Source organism: Struthio camelus, chromosome 4 (assembly GCF_040807025.1).
Source record: "Struthio camelus isolate bStrCam1 chromosome 4, bStrCam1.hap1, whole genome shotgun sequence".
NCBI classification, from domain to species: domain Eukaryota; kingdom Metazoa; phylum Chordata; class Aves; order Struthioniformes; family Struthionidae; genus Struthio; species Struthio camelus.
This window is the reverse complement of record NC_090945.1, coordinates 72,754,894-72,768,168: the sequence shown is the minus strand read 5'-3', so window position 1 is coordinate 72,768,168 and position 13,275 is coordinate 72,754,894. Positions and strand designations below refer to the sequence as shown.

The following is a 13,275-nucleotide window of genomic DNA, read 5'->3' as shown; positions in this document are numbered from 1 at the left end:
TGAGGATACTGCTTTGTCAAGTCGGAAGAAATGCACTGAATGGGCTTATTATTCTGATCATCGGTTATTGTTTTTGTTTGTTTGTTCTTTTTTTTTTTTTTTTTGAAAGCTTTTTCTAGGTAATGACTTTAGGGTCACACAGAGGGTGGATTTATATGAAGTGGGTCCTCCGTTTCTGGATGATGACTCTAATACTGAATTACTTCCCAATGTGCAAACCATTTCATTTTCTGATATGGCTTTGCTTATCTACCTAACCAGTTCATACTTTGGCAGCCCTATCAATATGCGTCCCCCCCCTCCCCCAAGACAGACTTTACTGTAAGAGGGAAAGGTTTTGATTGTGTGTCATTTCTAGAGCACGCTACATTTTTATAGTGTGTCGAAGCGATGCAGAACACAGACGCATAGATGAGTTTCACCTTAACCACGTTATCAGTGTTTCGCAGCTGTGAGCTGCGCCAGCAAAGAACCAGCAGTCCAGGAGCATCCTCGTAGTCCTGTTTCCTTGTGACTGAACGTCTCTACAATCTCTGAGGGCGTGCACTGCCACCGCACAAAAGTGTCATTACAGGTGTCAGCTCAGAAGTCTGGGCCACACCATGGGAAACAGTGTTCCTTGGGCGCCTTGGGCACAGGAAACCACTGCAGTAAACAGAAATGAAACATGGTTCATCGCGTGTCCTGTTCCGTAGGTGATGCTGATGCAGTACTTGGGAGGGGACGCTGACTAATCTTTGAGAAACTGTGGAACTTAAATATCAAAATAAATCTACCTGAAATAACTTGTAAGCGCGTACAGTATGTGATTCCTCTCTTATGTGTAAGCGTTGGTTGCTGCTGTTCATAGAAACCAGCCTCGTGGCCTCACTGGTAGAGATCTGCTGAAGAGATGGTAGTAACGTGAACATGATGACCGGAAAGCAGAAAGCTTAGTTTAAATGTTACAGTCTTTGTTTGTTCCCCCCGCCCCCATCCCCAAGTGACTTTCAAATTTTTAAGAAGTTGGAAAAATTATCATGTTTAGAAATAAGCTATTTCATCCTCTGGTGCTCAGTGGTTTGGAGAATGGTGATCATTTACATTTATGAGCTCTCTGTCTCCAGAGCGCCTGGGTCCCTTGCGTAACTATCTCAGCTGCAAAGATAACTCTTCTGAGAGTAGCTTGGGGGTCTTGTAAAGCTAGTTTTAGTTTGACCATTACGGCGAATAGCTGAATGTTTTACTCAGAGTGATGAAGCACACAACTTGGGGGTTTTTTTGTTTGTTTTGCTTTTGGGGAGCAGAAACCAAAGCAAAATGTGATTGCTTTTACTTTGAGACAAAACGCTTGTTTACATTAGAGTTGTACTGAACGTGCCTCATTGCAGGAAAATATTCTCTCTGGAGTTTGTTTTTATATGCTGTCACTCTTTATTTGCATATTACAAATTGGCCACTTAGTTTATGGAAATAAATGCAAATAATGAGTAGCTTTTGAACTGGCCGCTAGCTTAGCGGCTGTCTCATTTCAGCACAGAAAAGGGTTTAGATTATTTGATTGTTATTTTACGTCTCCATCATGCATTAACTACTTTTATTCCTGCAAAGGAAATGGAGTTAACTGTTTTTCCTTCGTCTGGCTTTTAGTGGATGAGTTGTAGAAAAGCTTTAATACCAGCTCCAGGAAAGCTGCAGATACCCTTGCGCGGTAGCTGGAGTGACCCCGGTGACAAGAGTAACTCTGGGGAGATGCGTGTGTTTCTCACTTGCCTCTTAACCATAAGTGCAGTTGCTTATTAGCAATCACATTGGATACAGGTGCTGTTGCTTAACAGTGCAGACAGTGCGCGAAAGTAATTGGTTCCTTTGGGATAAGGAAGGAATATATATTACTACTTTGCTCCATAAACTAATTATCGTCTTTTCTTTGAATCAAGTAAATAATTCATTATAATTTTGGTGTAGCATAAATACATTGATTACCTGAAGAAATCAGTTTTGTATCTCTGTGAAATAGATTTGAAATACTGATGATGCCGCATGGAAAACAAAGAGTTATAACCTTTCTTAACAATATTTAAAAATAATCTTACAAATAATAAGGAATAAAAACAAGAAATAAAAGATTAAAAAAACCAATCAAACAAACAAACTTATATTCCTTATTCTTCGTTCCTTATACTTCATTTATAACATTATCCTGGTTTGGTTGTTGGGATGTAAAAGGTACTTTTGTAAAAGAGAAATACATAACAATACTCTTTTATAATATTTATTTTTCAGGAGCTTCCCCTGATATTTTAATGATTAAGGGGGAAATTTCTCCCTGTAACACTTTTCATATAAACAGGAGTAGTTTCAGGGGCTTCCCAAGAAGTCAGTAACTGAATGACGATGCATCAGTGCTGCTTATATAATTGAAAGAATTTAGGTTTAAAAGGTTGCAACAAAGCAAATAGAAATATATGAAATGTAGGCCTGAAAAAAATGACTGTGATAAATAGCAGGTTTGAAATCTATGAAAAAGTAAAAACTGAATTTTTTCTATTTTAATTTCTAATTTGCGTCCAGTAATTCAAAGTAGGTACAGCTTTGAATCCATTGCGGGACAGTACAGATCCGTATTCTGAGTTTTGTAAAAGTGCCACAGCCAGTGGGGAAGAGAGAAGCCCTCACAAAATTACGGTCATAGCTTTGGGATTTTAAACACTGATGCTAAAATAGCTTCAGAAAGAGTAAGTTCCTGTAGGATGGTTTCTTTTCTTTCCCATTTTAACTTTTTTTCTCTCTATAATTAGAAGTATATAATTAATCCTAAAAATAAAGCTTCCAAAAGAGAATATCCTAGAAATAGCCTTTCGAGATGTCTTATGCCCCACTCCTGCTAAGAATTATGCAGATGATTAGCTTTAATCAAAGGAGAAGTGCTATCGCAATCAATAAAGCAGCTAAGATGTGCACATGTTAGGTTATGGGATCAGATCTCGCTCTTGTTATGCCCAGGATGACCCGCTTGCACAATGAGCTGTAGGATTTGCACTGTTGAAAGGGGGAGTTTGAACAGTGTGAGGAAGTAGAATTTGTCCTGGAAACTTTGCTCAATGTTTCTCTGAGATTCCATTTTTCATGTTGAGGAAGGAGGAGCTGATGGTACTGTCAAATCTCATTGGAAGGTAGTAGTTTTGTATATAGACTACCATTTCGAAAATTGGGTATTGTCTGCTGTTAAAATTCAAGTATTACAATGCTTTGTGCCCTAACACCACTTAGTGCATCATGAGTTGTACGTGCTTTGCTATCAGTATTGCAGTGCGACTTATCATAGTTCACAAAATTTAAATACATGCGTAGACCTCTGTCCTAGTCTAGAAGTTTAAGGTTATTGGTGTAATTGTATGCTCTAAATGCAGGATGAATCTCAGTTAATGAGAAGAGAAATCTAATAATTTCATCAGGGTTATGAAATGAATAAAACATGCTTTTCGCTTGACTGTTCAGTGTGCTGCGTTATCTGAAGTTTTTGGTGGTTCTTTTACAGACAGGAATTTGCCTGATGCCCATGCTAACCTTGGATCGTGGGGGGATGGCAAAGGTGAAGATGAGCTGTCACCTGAGGAAATACAAATGGTAAGTATACTTTTTGTCTGTTGTCCAGTTGGTTATACCTTCTGCTCTATCCATGTGTGTTAAGGAAAGGTAAATTCACCCTTTTTTTTTTTTTTTTCCCCTCAACTTTCACTCTATGCAGAACAAGGGGCGCCTTTTGCGCCTGGCTTCCTCGTTCTTCTGATAGTAGCTAGTATTTCAGATTGCTACAGAGTACTTAAAAGCAGATTTCTATGCAGCCATGATATTAGTGCCAACTATTTTTCAGCTGTTAGAACTGTCCTTTAAAATTAATACTGTTTTTTAAATTGCAATTATGAATTACTTTTTTTAGTCAGCGCATATTAGAAGTCAAGGCAACATCAGAAAAGCATCACACTTCTGAAGAAGAAAGATTTTTGTGACTTGTCATCTTTGACTTTAACTGTTCCTAGAATGCAGCTTAAATAGTTATATTTCATTTTATTCCTCTTTATTTTTTTTATCAGATGGATTTATTAGAAGGAATAGCTGCAGACTTTCCTTCACAACAGTTATCTCATGAATGCTACCTTTTCTGTATCTCTCCAGCTATCACCACTGTCTTGTGCATTGTTCAATCCAATTCTGCTTATAAATGAACTGTTAAATTAGATTAATCACTGAAAATTTAGGCGCAGTATTATTAAGCCCTTTATTGTAGGATTCCAGAGCATCAGGAGGAGACAAGCATCAGAGGTGATAGCTCTGAAATGGTTTACTGATAACTGACTACAAAACTAGATAGGTTGCTTTTTGTAGGTCTCCCTCATGCTGTATTAAGTTTTAAACATGTTATATCCCTTGCCGTGGTACTTTGTGACGGCATACATTTCTTTTTCATGGAATCCTTTAATCCTTTTTAGAGTAAGTCTCCAGGTACCGCACAATTTAACTGAGTTGTCTTTGTCTGTGAGTTTTGCTCTAACCATCTGCAGATGGTGATTTTACCCACATAAGATTTGAATTTTTTTCCTGGATTAAGTTCTGTCTATTGTCTTGTGAGGTGGAATAATTCTGCCCTAAGAAATAGAAAAAAATAGATTCATAGTTTAATACTTTTTTTAAGAGTTCTAGATTCTTAAACCTCCAGTCCTAAACTAGTTAGTGTTTGGCATGCTGCCAGCTGTTTCTGAGGGAGAACCATTGGACACTTTTAGAAAATCCATTATTCTTTGCCCTTTCAAAGGCTATCCTGTGGGTGGGGGGGGGGGGAGTTGTTTTTTTGTTTGATTGTTGGTTGGTTGGTTTTTGTACTGCTTGTTTTACACTGACTCACTTCTGTTGTGCTTTCAGGAGTTACACTTCCTGTGAAAAGTGATATAAAAATAACACTGATGCTCAAATTTAAAACAAGTATAAGACTATTGTGTGTGTTTATTCCTAGCTTATGTGGTTCTGCCTGTAGGTTGCAAGAAAATATATGGTATATGACACTGCCTTGATGTCACTGCTGTGCTTAAGCCTGGAAGAATGACTTAGGCTTGAAACTTTAAACCTCAGCTTTAAATTTACCTGTCTGTTCAATAGGAAAACAGATATAAAAGAAAAGCAGCAGATGAAAATGTCAGTGGAAAAAAACCCCACTAGCTCTAGTCTCACTAGTTTCTCTAGTGAGGTTGGGAAACTAGAGCTTAAAAAAAAAAAAAAAAAAAAAAAAGACACCTGCTACTAGAACTGTCTCCCCGCAGAAAGCTGGTCCTGAACTGGATGGCTGATTTCCCTTTGATGTGGGGGGCTGAATCTCCTGTTGAATCCTTCTGTGGTTCTCATCTTATCCAGACCTGTTCTCTCCTGTTTTACCCCACTGTAGGATGACCACCAATAATCAGAGTTGTCTGCATCTCAGCTTCTTCTCACACTGAGTATGAGTCTGTGCTTCCGGCTCTGTTGTGAAGAAATACAGGCTTTCTTTCTACCTCTACTAAATATTAATAAGCATCAGTTCCTTCCACTATATACTTTGCAAGGAGACTACCTTTATTATGACTTAAAGAAGTGAGTCAGCATTCATGACAGATTTTCTTTTTTTTCTTTCTTCTCTATGTAGTTGTCAAGCAGAAAGTGAGCTGATTGTTTCCAGTTAATGTTCCCTGATGGAGGCAATTTTTTGTTTGGTAATTTTTTTAGGATTGGATTGGATTGCATATATTGGAGTTGCCAAACTGTGAACAGAGAGGTATATTTCTGTAATGTGTATGCTTGCGAGCAGCAGGCTGTTTGCTCTAATGTCACGGTTTTAGATTTGAAATCTTTGATGCCTAATGTATTGATGTTTACAGCTTAGCAAACCATTATGTGCTGTGGATCTGAAGTGACTCTTTTTTCAGTTTATGAATACCATAATTAGGTAATTTACAAAGTCTTAAGGATGTGTGTGGTGACTCTTTCCCAGTGAAACTGCTCTCTTTCAGGACATTGGCCTTTATCGGTAAAAGCTGGATAACTTCCAGTCCTAACAGACACTAAAAAGAAATGACAAGTCACTGTAATGCAAATTTGGGTCCAAGGTGTAAACGTTGGTGTAAATGGAAAAAACTCAAGTATGTGCGTTGCTTTTTTTGTTGCCTTGGGATACTGTCAAATGAGATCCTTCACACTAACTGTGCAACGCTTAATGACTTTATTGTCCTTTTAGTGCAGAAATCAAAGGGTTCTTTACAAACCCTTAGGAACCCTCACAGTTTTAGATAACTGATTCACTAAAAGGACAGTTAATTATTTCTCCTCTGCATTATGTTTGCCATTACAGACAACTTAGTTTCTACCTTCTAAATGTTTGATTTGTGAAGACTGGACTAACTGCATTTAAGTTGCTCAAAAAATCCAGCAACACTCAGGAAGAAGAGGATAGGTTACAGCACAAACACTGCTATATTAGTTTTAAATTGGAATGTGTTGTGGCAAATTGTGCTTACAATCCTCAGTGATAGTTTCATGATCCTTCCTGTGGGTAAAATAATGAATTAAAACTCTATCATATGGCTACAACGGCAATTTAATTCATTATTTCACCCACAGGAGAGATTGTTACATGGTTCAAAATGGTTGCAGGCTATTCTATGATTTGCACAATAAATTTCAGTTTATAACCCTTGGTACAGGTATATTAATGTTTTTATAGTTATTGTAAGCAGATGTGCTGTGGTCAGATTGAGTGGAGAAAAAATTGTTTCTGCTGTTTGAGTTGTGAAAATGTCTGATTTTTTTTTTTTTTTTCCTGAACTCTTTTCATCTTACTTTTTGTCTTAACCAAAATCAGGTACAGTACATTTAATGATTTATCTCATGGGATAACCAAAAATACTCTGGTTATTTCTTCTAGTCATTAGATTCTGAGAAAAGTCTATGCAATTTGTCACTTTGTGCCATACTTTGGTAACAGAATATTTTACTTTCATAAAATGCAGTTACTTTAATAAGCCATAAATTGTTGAGCTATATTGATTGCTATAGTCTGTTTTATGTTCCTATCATGTAAATTCTTTTGGGACATATTGATGCATGATGTGTTCTGCGTTCTACCCTTTTGTTCAGTTGACTGTTTTATCATATCTTACTGCTTCTGAGACCAGTAATTCATCAGCCTTGATTTCAAATTGCAGAGCTTATCTAGCAATGTTGAAAAAGAAATCCATGCTAGTGGAGGGTTTTAAATTTCAAAGGCATTTTTTTAAATAATACTTTTCAAGTGGATTTGTGCTATTTGTAAGGGATTAAAAGCATTCACTGGTTTTTTTTATTGAAAATTTGCCTTCTAAATTGGTTATCATATCAGTTTTACTAAGACTCCTTAAAGTGTAGAATTGTTAGTGCTGAATATTTGTGCAGAAATAGTTATTCTTATAGTAGTCAGAAAAATGATTACAGCTCGACTGCCCCACTTAGTTAAAGGCCATCCAGTCGCCTGGGTGCTGAACCTCATGGATGTGTTTCATTGCTCTCTGCCTTAGCCTGGCTCTGATGCGACTCCAGTAAAATCGGAGACTTACAGTGGTGAAGCTAAAGGAGTGCAGTGATAAAACACCTTTAACCATCTGCTGTTTTGAAGTAAACATCACTGTATTCGAAGATTAAATTCCAACAAATGCTCTGCTCTGTAGAAAGAAAGGACACAGACAGTAGTGATAATGCCATTTGAATGTATCACAGCGCTGGTACTTTTTTATTAAGCAGAGGCATTAACTCCTTAGGCGGAAACAAGTGGAGCATAGAGGAGCCGTGCAGAGTGTTTCCTTCCCTGGGGGCTTCACCCCAGAGCGAACGTTACTCCTCTGCTGCGGTCTGGGACTTTCTAACCAAGAAAAGAAAGCTTTTCTTGCCAGCCAGGTAGCTAGTGAACCTCTAGTACAAAAAAAAATGTATATATTTTAAAAGAAATAAAAATCATTTTTCATTATTCTCCATGAGAAAAAAAAAAAACTGTCACTTCCCACTCACTTCTGCCAGGTTAAACCCACAAATTTCTGATTTTTAACATGGTAAGCATTCCCCCTAGGTCAGGCAGCTTGACGTTTAATTTGCTGTTGGCAAAAAGCCAGGTGCTGCTTCTGTAAGGTCCTGATGGGCCTGAAGCGAGATGAAAAAATATTACAGCCACAAAAGGTGGGGTGCGGTGGTGATGGTGGGCGCAGGAGCGCAGGCGCCGGCCGGCGCGGGTGCCTGGCCTCCTCTCCTGCTGTCGCTTTTCTGCGCTGCGGCGTGCGTGGCAGCGCGGAAGGGCGCCCAGCTTCTGCCATCCGCTGAGCTCGCCGTGCTACACGCTCATCCCGGGGGCAGGTGCAGCTAGCAGAATTTCACTCTCGCAGAAAATTCAGGAGGAAAAAAAAAGAAGGCATCTGCCTGGTGAGCTGAATTGCCATACTGTGAAATCAGATGAGCAGCAGCCCTTGCTTAGGACTGTTTATGGGGAGAGAAAGGAGCAGGACAAATTCCTCTGGCTCTACTATATCTTTTCCCTGTACCTAAATATTTTTCTTCTTCCCTGTGTTAGTATTATGAAAGTACTGGATACAGCAGAAGTTTAAATTGGAGCATTTTGGAACATCATTTCAAGGAATGGCAGGAACCAGCATCTGAAGTGATGTGCACAAGCAGTTGCACAAGCTGTAAAAAAAAAAAAAAGAAATTGAAAGAAAAGAATAGGAATGAAGATGGTGCTGGAAGGGGTTGGGGGGGGGGGTCACTGTGGTGAGCCAAAATATTATACTGCTATGTTTGGTCACAATCATGTTAAATTTATTTACTCCTATAGGTTGGCCCTGTGGAATAAGCTGCGAGTTTGATGAGCTGTATTTCATATTACAGCCACTAATTTTCATGTTGTATCTTAATGATGAAATGCATTGTTTAAACTCCTTTGGAATACTGAGTTCTTCAATTTTCAGTAATGCTGCTTTAAAAAAAAATTGTCCTTCTGCTTCTCAGCGATGCAACACTACCCTCTTTGTAACATAATTAATTCTCTATGATTCAGACATTTCTCTCCCCCCCCCCTTTTTGTTTTTTGCACAAGATGACAGTTGTTTTCAAATACATAACTGCTGTCTTCTCTGGGCAACACCTCATTTTCTTGCAATTTTAAGTGTTTGGATGCTTGCTCACATTGTGGTCCGTTCCTGTCAGGCAGATTGAAAGTCAAGCCTGATCTGTAAGCAGTGCTGCTCTGTTGACGTTTTCATCTTTCACAACACACTGCTCTGCCCTAAAAAGGATAATGAGACCTTGCAAGGTGACTTAGAGGAACGCTGCGTTTTTACTGCTAATGAAGTTGTAACTGGAGTGAATTAAGCCAAACTCCCAAAGTGTTATGCAGGCTAGTTCAAAATAAATAGATTAAGAGAAGTAGGACAGGGCTTGCCCTCTTGCACAGCTCCAGTGTCAAGTTCTGTGCGTTCTGTATCCCGTTTTCTGGTACTCAAACTGCTGCATCTATGGCTCAGGATTTAGAAATGAAGTTCATCAGAGACGTATGCTAAGCAGTACTTTGAGTAGAAATGTATCCTGCTATAACCAAGCAGGCCAGGACTTTCCCTAACTTTGTGAGTAATCTTCAAAAATTGTCAGTTGTTCCCATAGCTCAACCATCCAGCTGGTACTGAGGCTTTGGTCCTGTAGAAGTAGCTGGCAGAATGCCTTGAATGAGCCTCTCCTCTCTCCCCACAAAATGGGATCTCTAACCCTTTCAGTAGGACAGTTCCTGGTGCCCCTGATGGCAGGAACCTCTGGCTGGGGCAGGCCACAGCGATCTCCCGCAGAGCCCAAACCTGCGCGCCCGTGGGCAAGGGAGTAGCGTGCGCCAGGCCTCACTTATGGTCGTAGCATCTAACTCATTCAGGCACTTTGAAAATCCCAGCTTAATATTTCATAACTGATTTTTTGGAAACGGTCTGTACGCTCATGTTTCCAACTAACTCCATTATGACTTGTGATACCTCTCTCAGCTGTATTTTGGCTGTGTAGTTTCTGTTTCAGCAAATTGTGTCATCGTACTTGTCACACGATAACTTGTTCCATAATGAGTTCCAGGTGATCTGACAGTGATGTGCCTCTAGAAGATCAAAGCTTATTTTCTCTTACATTTTTATGCTTGTTTGTCGTCTTATTTATTTGAAGAACATAGTGCTAACAGTATGTTTAAATGTTTCATTGATTACCCACAATTTTTAAATGAAAGAGGCCAGCTAGAAAAATTAAAATAAAGCCAGTGCATTTGTAGGGTATGAAGTACTAGATGTTAAAATAGTTCATGTTGTAGCAAAATCTTAAAGCTCTTAACGTCACGCCACCTGCAGTACACAAGTAAGGCAAATGACAGTGTAAAGGTCATATGAAGAGAGTTTGCATACTGTGACAACTTTCCCCACTGAAATTACTGAGCATAAAAAAGGGAGGGGGGGGGGCAGAAATTTCAACCAATATGTTTTTCCTTAGTGCAAAGGAACTTGAATAGAAGTTGTTATTTTAGGGTTTGGCTCATTAACAGGAGGAGAATGACTGCTGTTGCAGTGATTCGTTACAAATACGCAGATTCATATCATTCTTTTAGGCTAATATTAGTAATTCTTGAAGATCTTTTTAGTTGTGATGTGTTGTAGATCGTAAGGAAAGGTGAGAGAGTTGGTTGATTAGATGGAACAGGGAAGGGGGGTGTTGAAGAAAGTTTGCTGAGCCCAAGTGTGTGAACTGTGACCTCATGCATGGGATTTCTTTTTTTTCCTCTCTTCCAGTTTGAACAGGAGAACCAGAGACTTGTTGGTGAAATGAATAATCTGTTTGATGAAGTCAGGTACAACTTTCTTTCATTTGAAAGATTGCTGTTTCCTAAGCAGCACTCCTCGTTCTACGCATACACTATTTGATGCAGGACACCTTAGTGCATAAATTTTAATGCTATGGTGGAGGGAGAGGGATATGGGAATGCCACGTTCTGAGTGAACTCTGGAGGTGAACGATATGCATTTATATGCTATGCTCTCCCAGAGTGTAAAAGCAGCTTCCTAGAGCACGTGCACGATCCACAATAGTATTGGTTAAATTTGAAATAAAGGCTTATATGCTGACTTAAGTTTTAAAAGCTTAAGTTTTTCCAGTCATAGCAAGTTGTCTATTCCATATGTAGAAAATAGTAGGAGAGGTACAATTAACGTCCTCCATGTAGATACTGGTCTCCATGACAGGATGGTGGTGCCCTTTGCTCTCTGCTTGCTATGCAGAGAAAACAAATATCTAGCTCAAACTAGAACCTTTTCAGATTATTAGTATTGGGCAAAATGAATTCCACATTTCAGAGTAACATATAAAAAAAGATATTTCAAAAGTAACTACTTATGGTCCACTGTGGTTTTCCTTTTCATATTATGCAAAAAATAAATGATTTTATTGACATAAACGAAGCTGCCACAGAAAAGGCCGTCGTAAAGTTTGTGTGGGGTCCCCTTCCCGGAGCACCACTCGGGGCTGGTCGTCTTTCAACAGTGAATTTTCAAGAGCAGTAATCACACGTTATTGCTACATAATAAATTGCTAACAAAATAGCTATGCCTTTTGAATAGCCTGATTTATTGGGTTTCAGAATGTGAATCTGCAGTAGTAGAAAATGTTTGTACCAGTTTTTGAAGGAATGTTTCTGTTCTTTATCAAGACAAATTGAAGGAAAAGTGGTAGAAATCTCCAGATTACAAGAGATATTCACTGAAAAAGTCCTGCAACAGGTTAGTATACTTTAATATTACAGCAGCAAATATGGCTTGAAGATTTTTCTTTGGACTATTTTGGTCCTGATTGATTGCAGGCAAGATATAAACCTAAGATGAGTGAATCTCTGATGCAAGCATGAAGGGAAAAAGGGGATTGGGATTATTTTGTTGTTTTCCAAAAGCATAATCACAATGGTATTTACTACTTCTACTTATATTCTTATTAGTATATGTTTCTAGTAGGAATGAAAAATGCTACCTGTGAGTCATAATGATCACTCTGTCTCAAAGTTAGTGTCCTGTTTTAACTTTATTGTTTAAATTCAGGTAGCATCTCTTCTGTAATCTGCGGCAGCTGCCCCAAAAGGGCTGGCAAAAATTAGACAGGTTTGATTCTAGGTAAGTGGGAGACTTGGTGGCCTCAGTTAAGGCTCGTAAAAGCATGGATAAGTAAATTACAACTTAATTACCTCTATACCTTTGTGTCATTGAAGACTGCATAAATGAAACCCAGATTTTATTCTGTACTTGAGATCTGCTTGCCCCCTAAACTCGTAGAGGTGATTCCCCCGCCCCCCCCCCCCCCGAAACTTTGTCAACTGTTTCTTGTTTGTTTTGTTTGTTTTGCTTAACAGGAAACTGACATTGACAATATCCATCAATTAGTTGTGGGCGCAACAGAGAATATCAAAGAAGGCAACGAAGACATAAGAGAGGTAATGTTTCTGGGTTGTGTCACGTCTTTCTCCTAATTAACTCAGTTTCGCCTGAGTGTTGCTTTAAGTAGCATGTGCAAGGTAACCCACAAGGTACAGGTGCAGGGCGCATTGCGGTGCACTGCTTGTTTCGCTAGTCATGATCTGAATAGCTATATCTATCTGCAGAAGTCGCCTTAGCTTCACTTATTTTTTTGAACGTGAAAGTCACCTGCCCTGCACTTAAGCACCTGTAAAGTATTGTTTTAAAACACATGGAACCTGCAAACGAAGATTAAAAGATAATGCTGAAACTGTTGGAACTGAAGTTAAATGTTAAGCATTATCAAAGAGCTTCTTCACAATGCTGCATGCATCTCATACGTTCCTAGTAAACAAACCTGTCCAAATTGTCTTATTTATTAGAATGAGATTCTGTTTTCTTTCAGCAACTGAAGTTTCAGTAACAAAAAAGGTCCTAAATTAGGATTCTGAATAAAGGGCTTGATGCTCTTTCTTTTTTTTTTTTTTCCCCCTCTCTCTCTTCCCTAAAAGCACACAGAATATATAATTCAAGGGTGAGTTGTCCACTGCTTGCCCTTCTGAAAGTCAGGTCCTTTTAAGTGCATTAACATACATTAGCAAGCATAACTTACGTATTTAAAAGGTAATTTCTATTTGTAAACTTTTTCCACGCTTGTTACAGTAGAGTAGAAAAGAAAGACCTGCAGTATTTTTTTCAGTATCTGTCCAAGGTATGGTATCATGACACATGG

General features: G+C 38.7%; 1 protein-coding gene across 1 annotated transcript in view; it reads left to right on the top strand.

Annotated features, from left to right (window-relative positions):
- Positions 1 to 13,275, top strand: part of STX18 (syntaxin 18) — a 73,300-nt gene that overhangs the window by 57,385 nt on the left and 2,640 nt on the right. Inside the window, exons 7-10 of the mRNA XM_068943387.1 lie at positions 3,521 to 3,609; positions 10,836 to 10,894; positions 11,750 to 11,819; positions 12,440 to 12,520. Of these exons, the coding sequence (XP_068799488.1) occupies positions 3,521 to 3,609; positions 10,836 to 10,894; positions 11,750 to 11,819; positions 12,440 to 12,520 (299 nt within the window). The remainder of the gene's footprint in view (positions 1 to 3,520; positions 3,610 to 10,835; positions 10,895 to 11,749; positions 11,820 to 12,439; positions 12,521 to 13,275) is intronic.